Genomic DNA, 26,248 nt, shown 5'->3' with positions numbered 1-26,248 from the left:
GCGTGGGCCTTTCTCCTTGAGTAAGACAAACTATCAGGCATAAGTGAACTTTGCGTCTCTCCTAGCTCTCCTATCTGCATGCTGAAACCTATCCTTTGTTAGACTTAGTATGTGAAGAATGTGGGCCAGGTTTCTTCTAGAAACTTCTCCCAGTGATTGAGGTAATTAAGTGTGGGGAAGACAGGACCAAGAGCTCAGTACTGGTATATCTGTTTTCACTAGAACCACAATTCACTTATATGTCTATTCATAACTTATTTGTCCATTTGGCTTCTTGTTGCCAATTACGTTTTGTACCCTGACTTGAAACCAGTATTATTTTCTATAGAAGTCAAAAGTAAGAGGAGACCTTCTTACTCGAGCCTTCTTATCCTCGAGTTTTGCTCAGCATTTTTTAGTATCTTCCAATATGGGAACAAATATACTTATTGTATAAATAAGTACCTGTTTAGAGTCCAAGATATCAAATCTGGTTAGACTCAGCATGCAAGAGATACCAGGACTAGTTCTCCTTGAGGTTTCCAAGCCATCTGGAACTCTTGTTTCATCACAAAGAAACCCAAAGCCTCTCTGGCCTTAGGGAGCAGCCTACAGTTACTCTGCAAGCCTTTCTTCTTAATACTCTGAGCAAACATGAACTGTAAGCACTATTATCTTTCTTTTATTCATTATGCTGTGTAGATGGAAGAAGAAATTCTAGTCTGTCTCTTCTTTGTGAGGTTGCTGGTTTAGATGACCTTTGGACCTGGGACATTACAGAATTTCAGGGTGAACACTGGAGATGGTTGCTTGGTTACATGTAGACATTATATTATTTCCTAGTATGTGGGCCCATACTATGATGAGTAGTCAGATGACCTTAGCTTCCAAAAGTCTCTGATTCTTGGAACTAAAAATAAGCAGTCACCATAAATTCAATGACAGGGTTTATTTTGACAAGAGAAAAGAAAATGCAACCAATATGCACCTTAGCAAAAACCAGCCAGGCATCAGTGGCTCATGCCTGTAATTCTAGCTAATCTTAGAGATCTGAGGGTCACAGTTCAAAGTCAGCCCTGCAGTCTACGAGACTCTTAGCTCTAGTAAAGTACTCAGAAAAAGCTGAAAGTGGCACCGTGGCTCAAGTGGTAGATCATTCACTTTGAACAAAAGAAGCTCAGGGTCATCACCTGGCCCAGAGTTGAAGCCCAGGAAAGGAAAAACAAAACAAAAACAAAAAATTAAAGAAAAATAGCAGTAGCCTGAGTTCTTTAACAAGGCTGCTGAGTTTCAGGTCTCATCAAAGGGGGCAAAACCAGGAGAGGGAGAGGTGTGGAGGTGGAGGTGGGTATTCTAGAAAAATCATTTGATTCAATAGCCTTGACTTACTACTTATGAACAAGATGATTAAGACGGGGTAGGGGAGGCAAACAGGAACAAAAACATAAGGAGTATCAATGTACGAGAAGTAATGTACCTACTACCTGACGAATGTAACTGTAATCCCTCTATACATTATCGCTACAATAAAAAAATAAAAAAATAAAAGAAAATGGAGCCAGGAGGGTTTGGCTCCCATGGTCCAGTTATAGGGACTTGTAGTTTGACCCCTTAAGAGAAAAATGAGGGTCCTGGCCTCAGAGCTGGGGCTCACAGCCTTAGAGCTCCTCTTGAACTACTGTGGTTCATCACCTTTTCTGTTTCTGTATTTGGTCTCCCCCTTCCTCACTCCTCTCTCCACTCTCCATTTGGGCCCCTCCAAAATGATCCTAGCACCTTCCTCTCTCCTTTCCTTGGCATCCTGGTGAGCCCTTTAGTGTCTTTATCCTTATTAAATTAAACATGCTGATTGGAATCTTTCCTATTTTATAGGTGGATATATTAAAGATTTTATATATATATTTTAAAAAAGAACGACATTAAATTCTGTATGATCCTACACCCTTACCTCTGTGATTTACGATGACTAACAAAGCAACTATTTTCTCCCTGCTGCCAGACTTGCTCTCTTCCTTTCCTTTTCTTTCTTCATTACTTTCCCTCTTTTCTTCTTTAACTCCTGTCTTTCCTATGTGTCCTTTTCCTCCTCCTCCTCCTCCTCTTCCTCCTCCTCTCCTTCTTCTTCTTTCCTCTCTTCCTTTCTTTTCTCCCATTAAGACCCTTGGGTGCACAAAGCTCACATAACAGAAATGTGTAGCATTCCCTCTCCTCTGTTCTTGGCATGCCTGGGGACCCGGTGGCAAGCACTCAGGGCAGGCCGTTAGTTGAGAAGCCTTTCTCTGCCACCCCACCTGACAAACACACACCTTGTGCGATGCAGACTTTAATGTCACAAAAAGCAGCTTCATGCCTGCACAAGGTGTGGGAGGGGTGAGTTTTTTGAGAGGCTGAGAAATTCAGGAGTCAGATTAGCTCTGATAAATTGAATCAGAATGTTTTAGAACCCAGAGTCTGTGACCATCAGAAGAGAGATTTCATGGGGCAAAGCAAGAGGTGCCTAGGATTGGCACCATAGATGGTTCATTTCATTTGAACCCCATCCTTCTGGGTTCTGGCCACGAAACAGAGAAGTGAGCAATAGACCACGCTGCAGATCTACAAGCTGTGCATGTGGGAGGCAGGCAGGCATTTTTAAGCCTAGTGTTTTCCAAAAGTGTCTGACACTAGGGAGCTGTGGAAGAAAATACTCCAGTTTTCAACATAGCTGAACCATATGCTGTTCTATGCTGTAGTGAAAATCTGAACGGTAGATAGAAACTGAATTTTCTATAATTAACGAACACCAAGGCCTTTTATTATTATTATTATTATTATTATTATTATTATTATCCATTCTTTTCAGTACAGAATCAAAAACTGCTCCAAACCATATGAAGATGATTTGAAAAATCTTGTGTTGAAAGACCAGTGGGCTCCAAGCCACCCCCACTTACCAGGTTCCACAGGAACCTCTACAGGAAACACCCTCATGGCAGGGGCTTTGCCATATTCCCTGCTGTAGGCATCATTCTAAACTAGGACTTCGTGTGTAATAGATGCTCAGTTAAAGAGTGGTCTCTTCACCCAAGGTGAATGAATTCCATGGGAGGGAGGATTAGAAACCGATACTCTTTGTTGTGTAGATTTAGGCTTGCCACTGAATGTGCTCCTTCTTCAGAGTGAGATCATCTTCCTCTGACTCTCCTCATCACATCCCTTACATTGAAATTTCATAAGTAGTTATTAGAAATGGGTGCATCTATCCCTGTACAAACTTAGATTCAAAATGTATCAAACATGTTAAGTAGTCCCAACATTTTGAAATGACTAGAGAAAAACAGAGAAGACACCTTAAGATATAAACATAAGCAACAAGTTTCTGAAGAAGACTTTTAATTGCTCAGGAAATATGAGCAATAATTGACAAATGGGATTACATCACATTCAAAAGCTTGAGTATATCAAAAGAATCCATCACTACAATGAAGAGACATCTAAAGAATGTTCGAAAAAACTTTGTCAGTGATTCATCAGGCAAGAGAGTAATAATATCCAAAATATATAAAGAGCTCAAAAACTTAAAAGCCAACAGTACAAAAGAACATGGCTTCTAAATAGCCAAATCAATTGAATGAACAGTTGAAAAAAGAAGTACGGATGACCAATAAATATGTCAATAAATGTTCTACATCTTTAGCTATGGAATGTAAAAAGCAACTATTGATAGAGACAGCAATGAATCTTCTGAAGATTATACTCAGTGACAAGCTGCCAAAGCCCAAAGGCTCCATACTGTACATTCTATTTGATGTCACTGAAGAGACAAAACTCTAAAGCTGGGATCAGATGGGTGGATGTCAGGGTTCAAGAATGGGTGTAATGGGTGTAGTGACTGAAGTCATCAAAGAAAGCATGAGGAACCCTTGTAGTAATGGAACTATGTTGTATTTTGGGTTTGTAGGTGTGAACATCCTGGTTGAGATATTGGATTGTAGCTTTGCAAATATTACTATTGTGAGAAACTGGTTAAAGGATATTCAGGATCTCTATTATTTCATATAATTGCATATGCATCAATAGTCTCAAAATGAAAGGCTATTATTGACTCATGCATAAACACACGTTAATCCACCAGGAATGAGGCATTTCTATTATTCCACAAGCTTTGCTTTATCCATTTCCAGCCAATCCTTCTGAAGACAGCTTTCTTTACCCCTGATTTCATTACTCTACTATTAATGTTGTTGGTAGTGGTCATGGGGTACAAACTCAAGGTCTGGGCACTGTCCCTGAGCTCTTTATGCTCAAGACTAGCACTCTACCATTTGAGTCACAGCTCCACTTCTGGATTTGGAGTGGTTAGTTAGAAACAAATGTCTCATGGGGACTTTTCTTCACAGGCTGGCTTCAAAACACATTCTTCAGATATCAGCCTCTTGAGTAGCTGAGATTACCAGTGGATCCTGGCTATTATTAATTTACTTTTTAAGTGTGAACCTCTTTTGAGTTGGGCACTGTTAATTCAGGCTTGTAAACTTGTAATCTATTTAGGAGGCTAAATGAGATTGGGAGGATTGTAGTTCAAGGCTAGCCTAGGCAGAATAGTGTGTGAGACGTTTTCTCAATCTGTAGAGATGGGTACAGTGGTATGGGCCTATCACCCTAGGGTGAGATTGCAAAGATCATGATGCCAGGCCAGTCAGAAATAGGGGCTAGAGTCATGCATGGCTCAGCAGTACCATTTTTTATTTTTAAAACCTGGCTTATTGCCACTGATATGATGCATCAGTATTTTGTTTATTTTTAATGCCAGATACTGGTCCTTTGTGACAATGTAAATTCGTTTCTGGGTAGTTTAAAGGCATGTATATTAGTTTATGGCCACTCAGTATTAGGCTCTTCCGTTCCAAGCTGCTATCAAGAGCCAGACATTGTGTTTCCCACCTGTAATCCCAGGAGAGGGGAGGTGGAGGCAGGAGGATTGCATGTTTGAGGTCAGCCTGTGTTTACTTAGTGAGGTCCAGCTTGGCATGAGGGAGATGCTATCCATATTCTGAGATAAGTAGATGTCATGGATAAATAAGTACTTCAGAGGAATTAGGGGATTATGTTTACCCTTAGATCACGGGGTGATTGCATACTTGACTTTTGGGGAAAAATTGTCAGTTTTCTGAATGGACTAAGCACTGATGGAGAGCTCTGCTTATTCCAGATTTTTGTCAACTCAGTATAATCAGTCTTTTGTGACTTGCTCATCCTTATGGGTGTGATGTGGTATGTCTTTGTATTTCTAACTCCCTTATTGGAATGACTAATGGTGTCAAGTATTTTGCTATGTGTTTCCTGGCTCTTCACACATGTTCTTTTGTGAAGTGCTGGGACAAATATTTTGCCCATTTGTTTTTCTATAATTTTCTGAATTGTAGCTTTTTCTTTTGTATTCTCTATGATATAAACTTATTGTGTGGTGAATGGCTTCTCCCACATGAATCTTTTTCTTTCTTTCTTTCTTTTTATTCATTTATTTATTTTTAGTTTCTTAATTTTTAGTTTCTCTTGATGCGTCTTATAGGATTTATTTTTACAAGGCCAATTCTCCTTTAGTTTATGTTTTGAATTGCTCATTCTCGAATTCCTTCTGACTTACCTGAGAGAAATATTCCATGTGTACACATGAGAGTAAGGTTTAAACATCCAAGCTTTTAGTGTGTAAAAGGGTTCATTGGCTTTGAAAGTCTCTCTATTGCCTGGAACATAGAACAGTAGCATTCTTGATTGTTTTTCTGGAGACTGTCCTCACACACTTTCTTTTTTTTTTTGCATACCTAGGTCTTTGTCAAGTGCTAGTCTGACTAAATGGAAAGTTCTCTGAGTGTTGCTTTTAAAAATTCTTGGTTTTCACATGACATGACTTCTGTGGAAAGAATTGTTTTATGCGCGGGGAAGAAAGGAATTAGGAATTGCAATATCTCATTGAAAACTGCCCCAGGAGTTTGTTTCTTTGAAAATATTTTCCAGGATAATGTTGAAATGTTGGCAAAAGGTAGAGATTCTTTGAGGAAAACACATTCCAAGCGTCTAGGAAGATCAAGAGCAGAAGACTTTGCAAATCACAGCAAAATGCATTTGTAGATACCTTGACAAGGAAGGATGGATCTGGCTAATTCTGGTAATCAGTGAGGAAGCCTGTGTGGCTTCTTCAATTAGTATAGGCTAATTAAAAAAGTCAACTGAAAAAAAAGTAGGTGAGAGGACACAAATTAGGCATGTGAGTGGTTGTCTCCAACAATGGGATTTCTGACTCTGGTTCTGTGAACTGAATCAATGCATAACCTATAGTCACGGGGCTCTCTGGCATCTCAGCATGAGCTCTGTGTTGGAAAAACCAAAGGCAAGAGGAGCAGGTAGGAATGGACATTCCCTTTGACACCTGGAACCCAAAGAAAGAGCTAATGGCGGGCATACTCAATGGCAGATTCAATGACAGAGCATGTCCTAGACGGATGTGCTAGACACTGCTGGTGAGCTCCACGAATGCTGTCATCAAACCCCTTGATGCAACTTGGGCTGAGGCTTCTAGGGCAGGGCAGGAATCACACAGCACCTGCATCATATCTTGCTTGTAACAGCAGGGCTTTTTTTGCTTTGGTAGGTGAACTGCATGCCCGACACACACACACACACACACACACAGTACAATGAGTGCTTGCACACATGGGGATCTCTGTGACCAATGAAATGAAAGCCAATAACTCTATGTAACTTACCTGTTGGTTGACAGCTCTGGGAGACTTTTTGTAAGGTCCCTCTGAAGGCCTGAGGGATGGGTTACCAGTGATCAACTCCATAGCAACCACTGGAAAAGCTTTCTATTTCCGCTACTCTTTCTCTCCCACTTCTTTAAAAAAATATTATAAAGGTGATGTTAAGAGGGGTTACAGTTATATACTTCAGTTATATAAGTGCATTTCATTTTGAACAGTGTCACCCCACCCTCATTTTCTCCCAGGTTTCTCCACATTTCTGTTTCTAGTGAGTATCACTGCTGAATTGGTTTACCCCTTTGTCCCACCATTTCTGTGATTCTCCTTCCCCTCCCCAAATCAGATAAGTTTGTATATGACGAAGGGTACAGAAATAAAAAAAATAGTGACAAAGGGAATAAACCAAAGAGGAAAAAAAAAAACCAAATCACAATCCAATTGCTTCCATTTCTTGGAATTCATTTTGATAAGTATCATTTTATATCGTCATATGCACATAGCTTTTGAGCCCTCACTGTGAATATTTAGACTGCTATTTAATTAATTATGTCCAAGTATATTTGCCTTTTGCTATCCATTGGGTTTATTTGCAGATTTATAGATACATTTTAATGATTAGAAATAAGGAAAACCATGCAGCCTGTGTTTCTGTGGGTCTACCTTACTTAGCTTAATATACTTTTCCCCCAAGTTTTATTTCCTTATAAATGGGGCATTGCCATTCTTTCTGATGGAAGCATAGAATTCCATTGTGAATATATGATCCATTCATCCACTGAGAGGTATCTGGGTCGATTCTATAGCTTACCTATGTTAAACAATACTGCAGTGAATATGGTTGTGCTGGTGGCTTTAGTGTGGCCTGGTTTGTAGTCATTTGGATAAATACTCAGGAGTGGGGTTGCTCATAGGGAAGCTCTATGTTTAGCCTTTTGTTTCTTTCCTACTTATATTCCCTATGAATAGAGGTATACGCTTGTCAGTTACGGTTTATGACTCAGCTTTTAGGTCATAGACTTTGTACAGCTCTGTTCTTGAAAAATTCAAGTTAAGACTCTGAGGAAGGAGGAATGAATGAGAGGATAAAGAGTGTTTGGGGAATTGATGTTACATCTGGAACCAAATGTCAGAAATAAATGCTTTTCCAATGGGGAGAACAATAAGGTACAATGTAAATGAGGGACATAGCTAGCTAAAATGATTTCTTTTGATGAGCCTAATTCACAGAAAAAAAGGCCAGGAAATCAACATTTTTAATGGGCTCTCAATAGAGAGGGAAACAAAATCAAGGGGTAAAGGGCCAGCTTTCACAATGCACGGTGCTTTACAAACCAAGCTGCCATGTTAGCTCATACTGGAAAACACTTGCTTTGAGGAGAGAGGGGCAGAAAGATATGGGATCCATTTTAGTTTGATAATTAGTTGTGTACAGTCTTTTTTTATGAGAACGTTGTGGGCCCAATGTAAACTAGGAGCACACTTTTAGATCCAGGTTTTCTGGTTCTTCTGTCTTGTAGAATGATTTCATTTTGACTGAGGAAAGGATCATTGAACACTCAAAAAAAAAAAAAAAGAAAACATGGCCATTGGGACAGGGAGCATGGCCTAGTGGTGGAGTGCTCGCCTAGCATGCATGAAACCCTGCATTCAATTCCTCAGTACTATATACACAGAAAAAACTGGAAGTGGTGCTGTGGCTCAGGTGGTAACACCAAAAAATATGGCCATAAATCCCTTTTTCCTACTATAAACAGAGCAACAGGGAAATCTTACTTTAGCACTTTGACTGGCAGTGGTATGATTTTGGGGGAGCTTGGTGATTATATGGACAAGCCTGGCCTTTGGCAAGACTGTAAAGGCTTCTGATCATGCTATTCATGCTACTGTACTTTTCAACATTGTATCTCCAGTTCTCATCCTTACCCTTGAACCTCTTGTTTTTCTCCCCCACCTCTGAGTTATACCTCAGCCATTAAGCTTTAGCTAGTGTTGGCTTGTTGTTCTTCTAAGCTTTTAAATGGAAGCCACAGAACAGCTCTTTTCTTGTGTACATTCTGTGTTCTTTTTTATGGCAACTAACATTGGCCTGCCAGCAGATTGCTAAAGCTCCATATAAACATTAATGCTATAGGTGGAAGAGGCCAGGCTCCTGATCATTTGCTTTGTGTTATGTACACAGACATTATAAATCCCTAGAATTTTGAATTTGACATTTCCAACTTGATATGTTGATGTCACTGATTTTGGAAAATGTAGCTCAATTGTCTTGACCAGAGCCAGTTTTGTGTTTGTTGTCTCATGAGAAGAAGAGAAGAAGAAGAAGAGGAAGAAGAAGAAGAAGAAGAAGGAGGAGGAGGAGGAGGAGGAGGAGGAGGAGGAGGAGGAAGAGGAGGAGGAGGAGCAGGAGGAGCAGGAGGAGCAGGAGGAGGAGGAGCAGGAGGAGGAGGAGAAGGAGGAGGAGGAAGAACTAGGTTCTGGAAGCATCAGGAAGCACTGACCTCTCTGGTAGTAATCTGTAGAAAGACTTCCTTCTTAGGGCTGTCCTTTCCACCCAGGAGGTTGGGAGCTGAATCACTAAGGACACAGGGAGGGGCAAAAAAGTGAAGGCTTATATTTCCTTTTGAGGGACACAGCTCCAGTCTAACCTGCTAAACTGTCCACATCACCACCGGGAAGCAGCAAAGGTAAAGAGAAATACTTTTGTCCTTTCAGCTTGTTATCAGGGGGAGAAAATGTGAGTAAAATATGGAATTTGGATAGGTGTATACCAAGACCATGAGAGGGTGGCTTATTGTTTCACTGAATGGGTCCTTTTGTTGACTTCTTGAGGAGTTCATTGACATTATATAATTAAGAAATCTTTGAGCCAGGTTCACTTGATTTCATGTAGATGCTTGACAAAAGAACACTACTGATGTTTTCTTCTTCAAACCAATAATCCTTACTCAGAATGGAGCTGATCATGCTTTGTGTGATGAATGAAGCCACTTCTTAGCCCCTTAGAAGATCTTAACCGCTGATGTGGCTGCATTACTCTTTAGGTGTTGAAAGAATTTCCTTATTTTACCATCTCTCAGGTTTGTTTTTGTCTTATGACTTAAAAGAATTAGGCTCTTAAATGGTATTTGTATTCTTGGATATGGGTATAAAATATCTGCCTTATGCTGGTGATGAGGTGAATTTTCTGAAATTTCTATTCCTTCTGGGAATAAGCCTATGTAAAATTTACCACGGTCAAAGGACAGAGTGAGGTTAACAGATTAGCCCTAGTGGCCTTTCATCTTAGCTACTCAGGAGGCTGAGATCTGAGAATTGAGGTACCAAGTTAACTTGGAGTCCCTGAGGCTCTTATCTTCAATTTACCACCAGAAAACTGAAAATGGAGCTGTGGCTCAAAGTGGTAGAGTACTAGCCTTGGGCACAAAAGCTCAGAGACAGTTTCCAGGCCTGAGTTCAAGCCCCATGACCACCACCACCAATAAAAAAAATTAGCCCTGGTTTAGGGACAAGTGTCTGGGTGAGATGAGAGGCCTGGGTAGAGGTCATACCTACTTAGATGGAGTTCCAGGTTGTGTGGGGCTGATGTCTCAGCCTCTCATGGGCACAGGCCTTCTCTTCTAGCTCTTCAGTATCACGGTCCCCGTGGGAAATGTGATCTCTTCCTCAGACTTCTTGAATGGAGATGTCCTTAACCATAACCTTTCCTGACTTGAAAGGGCTACAAGCTGAGGGATCTTTTCCCTTCCTCTCTCCTGTCATGAACTCCAGAGGACACCTCCCATTTTTCTGGCAGAGATTCTTTTTTTCTTATCCCAGCAAGTAGACAGAACGGTTACACTAAGACTACTTTTCTAGTATTCTTTTCCTCTTTGGGGATTCGATTGGAGGCTCTTTGACTTTCACCATTCCCTCACTTTGAGTGACAGGTGCCCTTGCTTGGGTCCCTGATATCTTATCTTGTGGGCAGCAGGTGGGAGGAGTGTGGCAGATCAGAGGCCTGGGTTCCCCATTCAAATCCTGATTCCTTTACTTGTGGGACGTGGCCACGCCTCCCCAAGCCCTCATGGTCTCCTCAGAAGCATGGAAGAAACATGGCCCATCACCTATGCATCTCAGAGATTCAGTCACTTACTTTGCAAAGAAATCATGAATCTTCTAGGGGTGTCAAGAGCATATGTATCGCATTGCTCTACCCCCACGGTCTGGTGTGGGGAGCTACTTGAATGGATATCCCTCGTGAAAGGATACACAAAACTATGACTGATAGAAGAGCAGGAAGTTAAAAGTAGCGGAAGTCACATTGTTTTTGGTGTTGTTGTTGTTGTTGTTTTGAGTACCATGAGTGAGGGGTAGGGATGTAGTTCAGTGGTAGAGCACTTGCTCAGCATGCACAAGGACCTGGATTCTTCCATGGCACCGCCAAAACAAAAATAGACCAAAACTAAACCACATTCCAGAACCTCATTTCTGAAAATTAAAAGAGTATCAAATAACAAAAATGGATATTTTACAAAAACACATATAAAAAAGTGGTTATGTTGTAGACAAATTAAAATTGCTGTCTGTGGGCGCAGAGGCATAAGATAATAAATTAGGTTTAAGAAGGGAATTAAGCCTAATTAAGTAAATTAAATAAGGAAGGAAACAGCTTTTGCAGTGGACTGATGGCTATGTCCAAAATGGAAGACTGTGCTGGGGCTCTGGGGCTCACACCTATAAATCCTAACTCCTTGGGAGGCTATGAAAAAAAAGATTGTAGATTGATCCAATTTGGGGCAGAAATATTCAAAAGACCCTACTTTAAAAGTAACCTGCAAAAATCAGGGCTGGATATGTGGTTCAAGTGGTACAATGCCAGTTTTGCAAGCATGGCGTCTCAAGTCAAACTTCAGTACTGCACAATGCAAAGCAAAGCAAGAAGCAGATCTTTCCTAACTCTTAGGGCTTTGCTATGTACATAGGCTTTCTTATAGTAACAACGTGACATCAGTTTAATAAGAATACATTTGCATTTGCTCATATATCTGAAATTGTGTTCTAGGACATAAATGCAATCATTGGAATGCCATCCACCTCTTCATACAGCGTATCATGAGAAGAGCATTCACATTGTAACCTGTTTCATTATGGCGTGAAATTGCATTATTAAAACTACACATTGCCATGACATGTAGCAAATTTAACTTGAGGCTTAGTACTTTGCTAATGTCAAAACTCTAAGTGTGTGTTTCAGTGAGAGAAGATGCTTAGCAAAACCTTTTGTTTTGTCCTCAAGGAACACATCGAAAGCAAAGAAAATTATAACTTAGGCCTCATCTCGTCTAACCAGTGGCCTAATTACGCTGTGTGTAGTGATCTGACAACTGGTCTGAACAGCCCATGCTCAGTGCATGCTCCTTAATAATAATTTTAGGACGATGAGGTTTAATTGCAGGGATGCATGCTCATCACCTTTAGTATGTAAATGCCATTGGTCATTGTTTTGAAAGTTAACAAGTGACACATTTCCTCCTGGTCCTTCTCTGCCTTTCAGTGGATGAGGCATAGGCACTCCTCCCTCTCCAGGTCTGAGGGCTGAGTTCCCTCATCTCTGTTTGACAGTCAGGAAATGAAGCACTCTGTTTTGGTGGGAAGCATGACTTAAGTGCTGGAGCTGATGACAAATAAGGTCACACCCCAGAGAACACATTCTAAGTGAGCTTAGCATGGAGATGCACCCAGTGGAAATATAATAAGTGTACCCAGCTAGAGGTGAACACTGACCATATGCTAAAATTTCGTAGGGTATTGTTGCTTAGAAAAGAAACAGGGGTAAAAGCACAAAGAATTTTCAGAACTCAAAAAGGAGTAATTGTTTTTTTTTTAAAGATGTAGTTATTGTAGAAAAATGTGTGGGGTTAAGTGGACTGATTGGCCTTAGAGGATAAGAGTATATAAAGAAATTCCTAACGTGAGTTGAGATGCTTTTAGATTAAAATCACAGAACACTCAATTAACATGGCTTATTTAAATAATAAGGAAGAGCTTTCATCTGCCATGACAAGCAACCCTGAGGGAGCTCAGGGATTTGAAATCATCTACCCACTCAATGTTGTGCCATCAAGACTCATATTCCCTCTGTCTGTCTTCTCGGACATCCTACTTGTCCTCTTTGACTGTCTAGTTCATAGATAAAAATAGCTATGGACATAGTCTCACGAGGATGACACAGTTCTGAGAGGAAAAAGGATGATTTCCATCTGTGAATCTCCCCTTGTCAGGAAGACAAACAAGAGAACAGAGTAATAAACAAAAGAGACTGGGAATTTCTCCAGAAACCCTCCAACAATTTCTCCTGTCTTATTAGCAAGTGTCATCACATCTCCTGGGTTCTAAAACACTCACTCACATTGGCCATAAAATTATCTCAACTGGTTTAGGCCAATCACAGCAGGTTCTCTGAATACCGAAGAAGGAGATTAAATTGCTGATAAAGCCTGGGCCATCAACAGGCTTTTAAGCAATACTATCTGGAGAAAATGTGAAGGCATCTAAGAAGAGGAAAGATTTGGTCCATCAGGAAAGCACTGATTGAGAGATAGACTGATGTGACAGTAGGATGGGTAGAGATAAATGAGAATAGACTAGAGAAAATCCTCAGAGTGCAGATGCATCATGGAGAGGGTATAAACGCCTGGGTAGGTGGCACAGAGATGCAGCTCCACTGTGAGCTTGCACTTGGGGTAGTCTGATTCCTCATACAAGGCTGAAAGTGTCGCCTTTTCAGGGAGGAGCTCAGACAACAAATGGTTTTGCGGGAAGTCAGTTGGGGATATGTGCCAGGAATAAAAATAAACTAAGCTGATGCAATGGAGCAATATTTTCAGGTGAAATGGTCAGAGAAAACTTTATTAATGGACTACTATGTGACTAGAGAGATGAGTAAGCCGCCATTTCCTATTTTTGGGAGGAACATCACAGAAGGAGAGCAAGTGCTGGGCCCCAAGTCTAACACACTTATCCTGGAAGTCAAGGAGCAGAGAGAGGTGCTGTGGGTAGAGTAGAATGGGTTAGTGGCTGAGTGGAGGAGATGTGGTCTGAAAGCCAGCTGGGCCAAACCAGACAGCCTTGTTTGCCATGGTGAGGACTCTGAGAAGAGCAAGTGACTGGGTTCTTTGAAAAGAGAGGAGAATTTCCATGTGACCCACTGAAAATACCATTCTAGCTTCTGCAGGAATTGCCACGTGGTGGGGGGTAAAAATCAAAGATGGCCCCTGGGTGAGGGTTCTGTTTCAGTATCTATCTCACTGGAGGGAAGGGTGTAGCACAGATCTGGTGGTCCTTCTCCCTCCCTTCCTCCCTCTTTTCCCCCCTCCCTCCCTTTCTTCCTTCGTCTTGAACTGTTGGCTTGAGCACTGTCCCTGAGCTTTTTCCTCGAGAGTAGCACTCTACCACTTGAGCCACAGCTCTACTTCTGATATTTTTGGGGGGTGGGAGGGGAAGCAGTTAATTGAAAATAAGAGTCAGACCTTACTACCTAGGCTGGCTTTGACCCACAATCCACAGATCTCAGCCTCCCGAGTAGAAGTACAGGCATGAGCCATGAGGGTCCAGTTAGGATATGCTATTGTTCAACTTTGTATCTACAGTCCTGCAATTAGCAGTGCTCAATAAGCGCTTGTGGGACCAAAAACAAGAAAGATTTCCTTCCCAACATGCTTTCTTTCATCTTTGAAGCCTGCGAATTAGTGTTGTCTATTTTTCTTCCAGCATTTCCTCTTCTGCAGTTTTCACGGGTGTTCCAGGGTCCCTGTGAGACCTGGAGGTGGGCACTGGCGTCCTTCCCATGGCATGACCTCCGCATGGGTGGTGGCTGACCTTCCTGGGCAGGGTCTGGGAATGGGGCTCTACTACAGAAATAAATATGTGCCCAGAATGTTCCCCAAGTTCATTGTTGATCTCTAAGGAGTGCTTCTCTCCCGTGCAGTTGAAAGGTGCAGTGTGTCATGAGGAAAATAGCTTGTTAGCCTGAACTCCAGTGACTCAAGCAATTTTTTTTCCTGACATACACAAATGCCAGTTTTGAGGTGGGGAAATCAAGCATTCAAAGACCCATTTTTTTCCAGTTCATTTGCTCCAGAACAATTACAGGGCATCTTAATACCAGTCCTAGCAGGAAAGCTTTGCACTATTGAATGAAAATAAATTTAGTCTTTTATTCATGAAACCATGACAAGGCTATAGCACTTTTTCATGAATTAGCAAGCTCAGGCACCTGAGCTGCAGCATGCTGTGAGATCTCCTCTTCTGTGGCAGGTGGTACTGTGAGATCTCCCCCTTTTCTGTGTCAGGTGGTGTTATGAGTTCTCCTCCTCTTCTGTGTCAGGTGGTGCTGTGAGATGTCCCCCTCTTCTGTGTCATGTGGAGCTGTGAAATGTCCCCCTCTTCTGTGTCAGGTGCTGCTGTGAAATCTCCTCCTCTTCTGTTCACAGGCTGTGCTTGGCACGACCATGGGCTCCCTGAGCACCACAAATGTTGAATTTTGCTTCGATGTGTTCAAAGAGCTGAGCTGTAATAACGCAGGAGACAATGTCTTCTTTTCTCCACTGAGTCTGTTTTATGCTCTCAATATGCTCCTCCTTGGCGCCAGAGGAACCTGCGCACAACAAGTTGAAAAGGTAAAGAAGGCAACAGAGACCTCCCTGAGTCAGGACATCTTCCAAGCTCTCCTCTCATCTGCGAGTCACTGCGATGTCCACAAAAATAAAACTATCACCTAATGGTGAAAAAGAAAAAAAAACGGTTTGGGCAAATCACCTTTTTATTTAAAAAAATAAGGGGGAGAAAAATTTAAATAGAATAGATTATAGTGCAATAATGCAATGCATGATCTATTACTTTCATCGCTGCAGTGACTAGTCTCCTTAGCTTATTTTTGGAGTTCCCATTAAGAACTCAGCCCCTGGAGCCTAACAAAAATGGTGTGGGGAAAGACACTGGATCTTGCAGATACCAATTCCCCTACCACAATGGACAGAGATGTATCTGCCTATATGATTTGATGGGCACATTCAAAGAAGACATGTGAAGACTTAATTCAGAATTAGAGTGTAACATGGCCAGTGGTTAAGCTATTTGTATCAGTTGTGATCTGAAGTGAAAAAGTTTTTCCAGCTCTCTTCTTTTATGGATAGCAGGTATCTGTGATGATGATAATGGATCTCTTTTCTCCTTTAGGTGCTTCACTATCATCGTTCTGCAGAATTCTTAAAACCAAGTGTGAAGGACTCATCAAAGGTAAAATAATGCCTTTGCTGAGCTGGCAAATACTGTTTAGCATAAAAGTATCAAAAAAGCCAATGTGGGGTGGATTTGTAGAATCCAATTTGGCCCATAAAGGAGGATTGCAGGAACGTCTGTGAGACTCTTATCTCAAGTTAATCACAGAAAAAAAAAACAGAATTAGAGCTGTGCATAATTCCCTTGAGCAAAAATGAAGCTCAGGGACAGTGCTTAGGCTTAGCGGCAGAAAAATAAAAATAAATAAACCTCACTATGTACAGATTCATAGAAAATTTGCTTCACAGAACACAACTTATTGTTAGGAACCCAGAGGTGAAGTGTTTGATTCTATAGTCACATAAAAATATGAAGCATGAGGGGAACATGAAGAAAGGCTATTCAATAAATAGAAAGGCATAATGAAAGTTTAAGTTATTGTTTTGGATTACCATTAGGATACTATGAACAATTTTAATTCAAGTAACAAGGCAATGAAGAGGAGAGGATGGGCTGAATGCAGTTGAGAATCCACTCCATTTTCTAAAAAACTAAGAAAAGAGAGGGAAGGGATGGATAGGGGAGGGATGGATGAGAAGGATAAATGGGATGACATTAAGATATCTTGTCTTCACAAACTGCCTTTTTACCAGCCACAAATAAAAAATGCTAGAGCCACTAAAAGTCACCAAGTATCATGATTATTGTAGTAAAGACAACTTTGAAAGCAGCATGCTATAAACTATTGTTTATCCTTGTATGTACTGCCCTTCCATTCCAAGACAAACACCTTGATCTCCAGATACTGTCTTCATATTATCTAGGACCCTCTAGTGGCAAGTAACTAGGTGATTTAACATATCATACTTTGCTTGCTGGTAGTGCAGCCATGCTGGGAGGATGCATTCAGAACTCGGAGAGCTCCTCTCTGAGATCAACCAGCCACACTCTAACTATACTCTCAGCATCGCCAACAGACTCTATGGGACAAAGGCGCTGGAATTCCACCAGGTAAGCTCAGCTGAATTCCATACTATAAAACCCATGCGATCCAATCAGCTTCATACTATCAAATCAATCAAAAGGGAAGAGAGGCACCTGGTATTTATCTCTTAAATTTAAACTACAGCTTTAGAGAAATAGGTTGACCAAGATACTCATGAGGAGTTGTGAGATACCACATAAAAATTCTGTACCAGGGGGCTGGGAGTTTGGCCTAGAGGTTAAAGTGCTTGCCTAGCATGCACAAAGACACGGGTTTGATTCCTCGGTACCACATACATAGAAAAAGCTGGAAGTGGTGCTGAGGCTCAAGTGGTAGAGCTCTAGCCTTGAGAAAGTCCAAGGACAGTGCTCAGGCCCTGAGCTCATGATCAGGACTGTACCACTTTGAAATCCTTTGAGATACCCCCAAACCAAGGCCAGAGATGAAAGGTAAAACAGCTAATGACGAACTATGGACCAAAACACAAATTAAGTCTATTTCTCATATCCTCTTCAAAGACTCCTAGTTGAAGAGAGTGAAAAATTTACCGAAAGGACACTGGTTAGTTGATTAGTTCAATGTACTGAGATCTGTTTGTTGTTGTTTTTTTTTCTTGGCAGTCCTGGGCCTTGAACTCAGGCCTGGCACTGTCCTTGGGCTTTCTCAAGACTAGAGCTCTACCATTTGTGCCACACCACCATTTCTGGTTTTTGTCTATGTATGTGGTACTGAGGAATTGAACCCAGGTCTTTGTATATTCTAGGCAAGCACTTTTACCACTAGGCCAAACTTCCGGCCCTGAGATTGTTTCTTTTTTTAATTAATTTTTTAGTGTCTGTGAATACTTGTACAACAGTCATTTAATAAAGCAATTTGTGAATACAGTGCATCTAGATCAGTATCACCCCTCTCCTCATTCTCACCACTCCCTCCCACACCCACCCCTTCCCACACTCTTCTTAGTTTTGTAGTCTGTACATTGGATTCTTGGCCACATTGTCTTCTTGAGAGCTGAATTCTGTTTGCATTTAGACATATGACTTTGCACAAGTCACTTCTCTTATCTCTAAGATGAAAAGGTGGCATTAAATGCTTCTAGCTCTCAAATATGAAGATTACTTTTGCCCTTTCTCAATGACACCGCAATACTGGTTTTATTGAGTTTTTATATATGCCAATCACTCTACTTAAGACACTATACTTCATATAATCCTCACTGTGCTAAGACAGGCACAAAATTACCATTTTAGAATGAAGAAAGGGAATGATATGACAGTAGCAATCACCAACTATTTCTGAACTTTTTGGGAGAAAGGTTTTAGATTTGCTTACAATTTTGTCTTATGTTTTTCATATACAATTTTGTCTTATTAAAAAGAAATACAAAAGGATTTTGAGTCTATTCAAACTTGGTAGTTGAGTTGCTTTTGCTTGTGAGGATTTTCTATTACATTAGCTATAAGCTTTCCTTTACATTCTTCTTGTATCATTGTTTGCTCAGCTGTCCTTTCTTTGACAGAGATATTTAAGCTGTTCTGAGAAACTGTACCAAGCCAGGCTGCAAAGTGTTGATTTTGGACAGTCTGTAGAAGAAACAAGGAAATCTATTAATGCCTGGGTGGAAAGTAAAACAAATGGTAAGGATAAGGCATGTACATGTGTCTACAAGTGTTATCTAAGTTGTGTTGATAAACTTCTGGAGGTGACATGCCAACAAGAAAGCTGGTGAAAGTCTAGAACTTGCTAGCCAGTCAACAAGGAAGAAAATGAAGGCCACAATTTAGAATATTCCATATGTTCATTTGTCCTAAATGATGCAGACCAAGTGACACCAAGAATCAGAATGAACGCCTTTTACAATTAAAAATTATTCTAAATATTGCCAAATATTTTTCTTTTAAAATGGCCCATTAAATATTTGGTACAAAGGTATGTTCAAGTCTTTCTTCAAAAGCATTTAGTTGAGAAGAAACTATTATAAACACTTAGATATTTTTAGCACATGCAAATTATGTTAGGTCCAGAAGTACAATGAAAATTAAAACTTTTTCAAGAAAAAAAATCTTGATAAAATTGCACCAGATATCCTTGAATTTCATGTTGTATGAATGACAGAGTATATTGCAAAAAAGGCTTTTTACATTGCAATGCATCAAGATGGCTGTTTTTTTTTTTTTACCAACATCCTTACAAGCAAGCCACTTCTGGTATTTTAATGTAAATTCTCAGTGTAGAAAAAAATGTCCCTTGAATTGTAGCTGAATATTTGTGACCCATTAATTCTAGCACGTTTACCATAATGGGTGAATATTTTTGAATTTTTGTTTTACTTGAAGTAGTGAGCTGTTAGCAAGTACAAACTTGACAAATAGTAGGGATAATCTACAAGAAATTAAATAATGTTCTAAAAGAGAAGCAATGTTCAGTGTAGAACAGGCCGAAGATACACTGATTGACTGGCAATATTGTAGCTACGCCCTGAATGTTACCATCAGGATGGAAACAGCATAGCACTTGCCATTCATTGACATAATTCTCTATGACCAGGAAGCAAATAAGTTCTTCTAGAATAACAATACAATTAATAGGAAAAAAGTCTACGTTTCTTGTGACTATGCAATTGTCTATGACCAATAAATCCAGATTATCTTTTTGTCTTGTTTTAATCTAAGGAAAAGTCAAAAACCTCTTTGGAAAAGGCACCATCGACCCTTCCTCTATAATGGTCCTAGTGAGTGCCATATATTATAAAGGGCAATGGCAAAATAAATTCCAGGAAAAAGACACCACAAAAACCCCATTTCAGCTAAGCCCAGTAAGTACTTCATTTCCAGACTAATGAGAAGCTTGGAGGATTGCAGTTCACATTTCAGGATAGTTTACAAAAAGTGGAAAACACTGCTCTGACTTGGTATATAGTTTAATCTTTTTTTCATATTTTCAAAAAATGGTTTCTTTTATCCACAGTAATCTTTCTCTCAGTGCACAGAACTAGGTCATGAGACAGTGGCATTCCTTGTAAGCAAAATCTGTTGTGTGTATTGTTTCTGAGTGCGGTATAAGTAGAGGTTATTTTGTTTAGGAGCGCAACGAATCGATCCGATTTTTCTTCTAGAATATCTAAAGACCTTAAGCACAAAATGATCTTATGATTTCATTTTATATATAAATCATTTTTGCTGGAAACTCTGCCTTTGTTTTGGGTAAACTCAAAGCTGTCTCTCACCCATGCAAAGTCTCTAATTTTGACCTATTTTAAAATAAAAATTCCTACCTTGAGGAAAGATATACTCTATGTTGAAGAATGTATAGCCTATCTTTCTTATCTTTTGGGTAGATACCTTTTATAAGGGAATTACATGAAGGATATATTTGTATATTGTTTATACTTTACCTCTGCCTTTAGAGTACTAATACAAATAGAAATGTTATTCAAGAAAACAGTATCCAATATCGTATCCGCTCACTTATGCAACATACTATGTAACTGCCATCTTTTCTCTTGACAGGGTAAGAGTGTGATGGTAGACATGATGTACCAAACTGGAACCTTCAAAATGGCCTCAATAAAGAAGCCACAGATGCAAGTTCTCGAGCTGCCCTACACTAACAACAGACTAAGCATGGTTATTCTGCTCCCAGTAGGCACAGAAAATCTAGACCAGGTAAGGTCACATGAAAGCCAGTGTGCAGCTGAAAGTGCACACACACACACACACACACACACACACACACTCACACACACACACACACACACACACGGGTGCTTTGGCACTAGGAAGTTAGCTCCCTGCAATATTGAAATCACAATGCTAGCTGGACGCTTTCCTGCAAGGGATAGTGATTCTGGTCAAGCTGGAGCATACATTCATAGCTAACCAACAGTCCTATCCTGGTTTTGTGAGGTGATGACCATGAAGAAGAGGTCATCATGGTGTCGAGATGACCCTTCTCTTTGGCTGCAGTAAAGCTTTAACAGAGAGCTCAAGGAGTGACCTTGTCCCCTCCCCAACCTCCCTGAGACCTCCAGCTCTCTATGGAAGGAAGGCTTCCCAGAAAAAGAGCTGAGCCTGTTGGACCAGCAGAAGCTGACTCACAGGATGGCTACAGCAGGGTTCTTTCTAAGTTAGTGAATTGCTAAGCCACAAAATGCTGGCTTTCAGGGAAAGCAGGGGGCCTACTGGAGGAGAGAGGGTGGAAGAACTGGTCGGGCTGTGTTGGGATTAAAGGAGCCGGGCACCCATCCAGAGGGAGCTGTGGTGAGAGCAGTGGCCACCATGGAAACCCATGCGTGTGCAGGTGTGGACATGTCAGAAGGGATCGGGTGCTAGGGTGCCTGCCGCCAGCGTGGATGGAAGGTATTTGGAATCATATGATGTTTGGAAGCAATGCAGATACTCTCCATGTGAGCCAGATTGAATGTGTGGTGCGTAATTGCAGAGAGAGGCCCTGCTGCTGCCCCAGCAGCGTGAGGAGTTCATGGTGACCCCAGGAGGAGAGAAAAGTGAAAATAATGACTGGCAAGTCACTTTGGAAGGAAAGTTCCTTTATCCTAAAATAATAACCTTTATTCAGCATGTGCATTATAGTAAACATATATAAGCAAAGAACGAAGTGCGACTGCCACATGCACTCCGGTTGGCTATGATTGTCTAGATCCTCTGTGCATGCACACCAGTCCCTTTTAGGGAAGTGAGATCGTACTTGTTTCTCTTAGGCAACGTTTCATCTTGTTGGCTTTGAGTGGGTGACACCCAAGGGGAATGAGTTAAGGATGGTCCATGTGTAGGGAGGATGAGAAGCTAAGACTGATGAGGCTGTACTGGGGACCTAAGCATGGATGTGGTGTGTGTGTGTGTGTGTGTGTGTGTGTGTGTGTGTGTGTGTGTGTGTGTGTGTGTGTGTGTAGTGCTAGGAAGGGGCATAAGAGGCATCGGAAAGCAGGTGAGACTGGTTCCCAGGAATGACACAGAGGCCACATGAGAACCGAGAACATGAAGAAGAGTGGGATTAAGTATTCCAGGCAAGAGGACCAGAGCGCAGGATTGAATTCCTCTAGGAAGTGATGACCTTGACAAAAAGAGAAATCACTAAGCCCGATCCTGCTGGCTCACATCTGTAATCCTAGTTTCCCAGGAGCTGTGCTCTGAGGATCACAGTTTGAAGCCAGCCTGGCCAGAAAAGTCCATGAAATTCTTGTCTTGAATTAGGCACCAACAAGCTGGATGTGGAGCTGGGGCCCAAGTGGTAGAGTACCAGCCTTGAACAAAACCAGGTCAGAAATAGCACCTAGGCACTGCGTTTAAGCCCCAGAACTAGCACAAAAAGAATGAGAACGAGAGAGAGAGAGAGAGAGAGAGAGAGAGAGAGAGAGAGAGAGAGAGAGAGAGAGAGAGAGAGAGAGAGAACATGCTCATTTAGGTATAGCCTAAATGCTGAATGAACCAAGAATGCACATTTCACCATTGCAGTTTAGCAAGAAAACATGGACGGGAAGGCAGGGCCATGAACAAATGTCATGCAGGGCAGCACATTTGTTTTCCAGATAAGCAGGACAAGAACATGTTTTAAAGGCAGGAAAGAGCGTGATGAGATGGAAGCATTTACACTGCCAATTGTAAACACAAAGCCGCCTCCTGCCATGGATCTGGCTGGCGCGGGTTCATGTGTGTTTTGTCTCTCAGATAGAAAAGCAGCTGAATGGGAGGACATTCCGGCAGTGGACCAGCTCTTCCAACATGGGGGAACGGGAGGTGGAAGTGCACATCCCCAGATTCAAACTCACCAACAAGTATGAGCTGAACTCCCTGCTGAAATCTCTGGGCATGACAGACATCTTCGACCAGGCCAAAGCCGATTTCTCTGGGATGTCACCAGACAAAGGCCTGTTCTTGTCCAAGGTTGTCCACAAGGCTTATGTGGAGGTCAATGAAGAAGGCACCGAGGCGGCAGCAGCCAGCGGGGAGAGCGTAGCTGTTAAGAGACTCCCCATCCGAGACCGCTTCCTGGCCAACCGCCCCTTCCTGTTCTTAATCACGGACATCTCTACTGGAGTGATTCTCTTCTTAGGCAAACTCGCCTCCCCTTAAACAGAGGGGCCAAGAGAGACTCAGACTGCCAGAGGAGGGGCGTGGCGTACCCAGAGAAGGTCAGTTCACACTCATGACGCACACCTCTGGGCCTCAGTTTCCCCATTTTCAGAACAGCCCTGTGATCTCTTCCAGCTCCTTCTGCTAGCTATCGAACCTGACACTGAGGCTATCAGGGGGACAAAGGCAGAGTCATGCAAGACCTTCTTTGACTTCTGCATGTTTGGACATGATGGAGGGAATGGGGGGAAATGTAAAGGGTGAAAGCCTCTTGACCGGCATGCATCAGTGACTTCATGTGCAAGTGTCCACTCTGCCTGCAGAAAACCAATTTAGTGGCTTCAGTTGCGTTGGAATTTTAAAGAGTATTATTTTTTCCCTTGCATGTTTAAATATGTAATGTTGTGGATTTTAGTTCAAAACACTGTACTGACCATAATAAATACCTGAAATGCTGTAAACTCTTTGATGACTTATAGTACACCAGATTAACTAAATAACAGAGAAAGATCTTTGCACGGGGATAACAAATTGTTCAGTGAATATTTAAGTGGAACTTTTGGCCAAATCTTTATCAGGTACCAAATACTTGTGAGCATATATATATCAGACCATACACACATATCATATGTGGAGGGGGAGAGAGGGCGTGACAGAGAGAGAGAGCGAGTGATGGAGAGGGGGGGGCGTTGAGAGAGAGATTAGTAGGAGCATGGTCATTATTTTTTCCATCATGACTTTCCACAATGTAATCTGTGCGTTTCTGTGAAGATCCTGACTAACACACACCCTTACCAGTTCCCGTTTCCTCACTATAGAAGGATGGCCACCTCCACAGCCTTCCAGCCCCACGCCCTTCAGCTTCAAGGTCGGTTTAGTCAACGTCTCCTCAGGTCCTGCCATGTGGCCAAGCATCCACATGAGTGGTTTGGAAATTCTTTTTAAAAGCCAGGTTTCCTCTTCGTTGTATTATTTTCCTTTCTCTCAGGATGACAAAATACCAGAGAGACTCACGTTAGAAGGAAGAAAGCCGGAGTTTCCAGTGGTACTTCCCCGGGTACCACTAATGACACACGTTTCCTCCAGCAGGCCCTAGCTCCTAGAGCTTCCACCAGCTCCCAACAGCACCACACGCTGGTCACCAGGCTCCTACACACGAGCCATGGTGATGGTTCAGATCCCAACTACCACACAGGAGCTGTGGGACATCATGAATGTCCTGTCCAACACAAGTCAGGAGCCACCTCCCAGAACCAGCGCTTTCCAGAGGGACTTCATGTGGTTCCCTTAGGAAGCTCACAGCATGAAGTAGATGAGGCACACGACATGAATCTACACCTGCCACTGTTGCTTTGTGTCCTTCCATGAGACGAGCTATGCATGCACATGTGTATGTACATGCAAAGAAAGAAGAAACACCTGGGCGCTCTCTCTCTCCTCTCTGCTTGAAGCATGTTGGAGATAGTAACCATATGTGAAAGAAACTACCTACATAGAAAGATGCAAACTGGGGCTTGACCAAGAACCTGGGTCCTGTGATCTAGGTAAGGTGTCTGATAAAATCACCATCACAGACACAAATATTGGGAGAAGCAACTACGAGCTGTTTTCACCCTTGCAAAGAACTGATTGAGCTGCAAGCGATACAATGTCACAAAGGAACTCATGGAATTCAATATCAAAAGTTGCCATATTTTTTTTCTCTCTATTGGTGATGATAAAACTTCTTAGTGGAAGATTGACAGGTCTAGGGATCTTTCTGGCACACTTGACCACTTCATGTCACAGTGTTCAAATACATTTGGGCCCAGGTAGAAATTTAAGCTCTCCCCAGTCTGGACCCATAGAGAGGGCAGGGGAAGGACTGAGAGGATGGGGCATAGGGGCAAAGATAGGAGGACACTGGGCTGACAGAATTGGCTGGGAATGACCGGAACAACATCCATGCTCTCACTATCAAGACCACTCACCCGCAAAGGATATCACCATTGCTGACCTCTGTGGTGAATGCTGCAGAGCTAGATAGCCTGGAAATAGTGCCCAAAGCACCAGGCCGCAGGCCAATGTGAGGAAGCCATAGCATTTGCCAGCAACATATGTGTTCACTGCTCAGTAGAAGGTCTTACAAAGCAATTTACAGTGCTTACCTTTTGTTTATCCAAAAGCTGAATAAAAGCCAGGAAAACATGCATTGCCAAATATAAGGAAGTCAGCAGTTGATTAGCGTTCTTACAAGGACTACATGAGGAGAATCAGACAGCATAATAATACCATCAGTTGGTATTTATTGATATCTCTGGATCCTGGTTGCATTAAGTGATTTATAGTCTTTTGTTCTGACTGAGTAAGTATGCTAAACCACATTTTCAAGTTTACAAAGTGCAAGCACAGAGAGATGAAGCAATGTTCTGCAGGACACACAGGCACTGGAAAGACCAGAATCTTCACTCAAGTCTTATTTTAATGACTATGGCTGCATACTGAATTACCTGTAATCCAGTGGCTTAAAGCTTCCACAATCATTTAAATTCTCTTTTAAGGCTTTTAGAAATATTGAGATATATAAATGGCCCACAGACGGTACTTTCATCATGAGACCATACATATGCCTACACTGTACTTCTTAGTGGTTTTTTGTGAAGGATGTGGCTGGGTGGTTCGACTTGGGATATACTGTAAAGTACAGTGAGCTGGCTATGGAGCTGAAAGGGGGAGGACAGAAAGTTGCTTCTTCTTCTTCTTTTTTTTTTTTTTTGCTAGTCTTGGGCTTAGACTCAGGGGCATGAGCAGTGTCCCTGGGCTTTCTCAAGGCTAAAGCTCTACCACTTGAGCCTCAGCACCACTTATGCCTTTTTTCTATGTATGTGGTACTGAGGAATGGAATCCAGGTCTTCATTCATGCTAGACAAGCACTCTACCACTAGGCCAAACTCCTGGCCCCAGAAAGTTGCTTCTTCATGTACTTCCAGGACTTCTCTCCCTGGATTCTTCTTGTGGACTACTTTTTTTTTGGCCGTTGTTTTCCTTGTAGCATGATGATGGCAGGTTATTGGATTACCTGGGCCTGTAGAGCTCTGCTGACAAGGCAGACATTTCAAAGCTTTTCGTGACTTTGCCTTGGAAACCATCAGCTCTAATATAACAACATCCTGTCTGATACAGATACATCCATTTCAAGCCTGCCCAGATCCAAG

The 26,248-nt window shown here is 41.7% G+C and overlaps 1 protein-coding gene across 3 annotated transcripts; it reads left to right on the top strand.

Annotated features, from left to right (window-relative positions):
- The first annotated feature begins 602 nt into the window (after positions 1-602).
- Serpinb11 (serpin family B member 11) lies at positions 603-23,478 on the top strand. 3 transcript variants are annotated; one of them, XM_090352983.1, is made up of 8 exons: positions 9,303-9,406; positions 15,194-15,379; positions 15,939-15,998; positions 16,863-16,991; positions 18,485-18,602; positions 19,638-19,780; positions 20,475-20,630; positions 22,650-23,478. In XM_090352983.1, exons 2-8 carry the CDS (start codon positions 15,212-15,214, stop codon positions 23,052-23,054), a joined length of 1,179 nt encoding a protein of 392 aa, XP_090209109.1. In that variant the 5' UTR covers positions 9,303-9,406; positions 15,194-15,211; the 3' UTR covers positions 23,055-23,478. The 3 variants fall into 3 exon arrangements, with proteins under 3 accessions (XP_090209111.1, XP_090209110.1, XP_090209109.1); XM_090352985.1 differs by lacking the exons at positions 9,303-9,406; positions 15,194-15,379 and adding an exon at positions 603-640 and having other exon boundaries at positions 16,868-16,991; XM_090352984.1 differs by lacking the exons at positions 9,303-9,406; positions 15,194-15,379 and adding an exon at positions 603-640.
- The last annotated feature ends 2,770 nt before the right edge of the window (positions 23,479-26,248 follow it).

Source organism: Megascapheus bottae, chromosome 19 (assembly GCF_031878675.1).
Source record: "Megascapheus bottae isolate mThoBot1 chromosome 19, mThoBot2.hap1, whole genome shotgun sequence".
Classification (NCBI taxonomy): Eukaryota; Metazoa; Chordata; class Mammalia; order Rodentia; family Geomyidae; genus Megascapheus; species Megascapheus bottae.
Note: the sequence above shows the minus strand (reverse complement) of the source record. Positions and strands in the feature narration are given on the sequence as shown.

Excerpts from the sequence above, each read along its gene's own strand:
- Serpinb11 (XM_090352983.1), top strand. The coding sequence starts at position 15,212 with ATGGGCTCCCTGAGCACCACAAATGTTGAATTTTGCTTCGATGTGTTC. Across the intron at positions 18,603-19,637 it reads GGTGGAAAGTAAAACAAATG|GAAAAGTCAAAAACCTCTTT; the intron begins GTAAGGATAAGG and ends TTTTAATCTAAG. Across the intron at positions 19,781-20,474 it reads CCCCATTTCAGCTAAGCCCA|GGTAAGAGTGTGATGGTAGA; the intron begins GTAAGTACTTCA and ends TTCTCTTGACAG.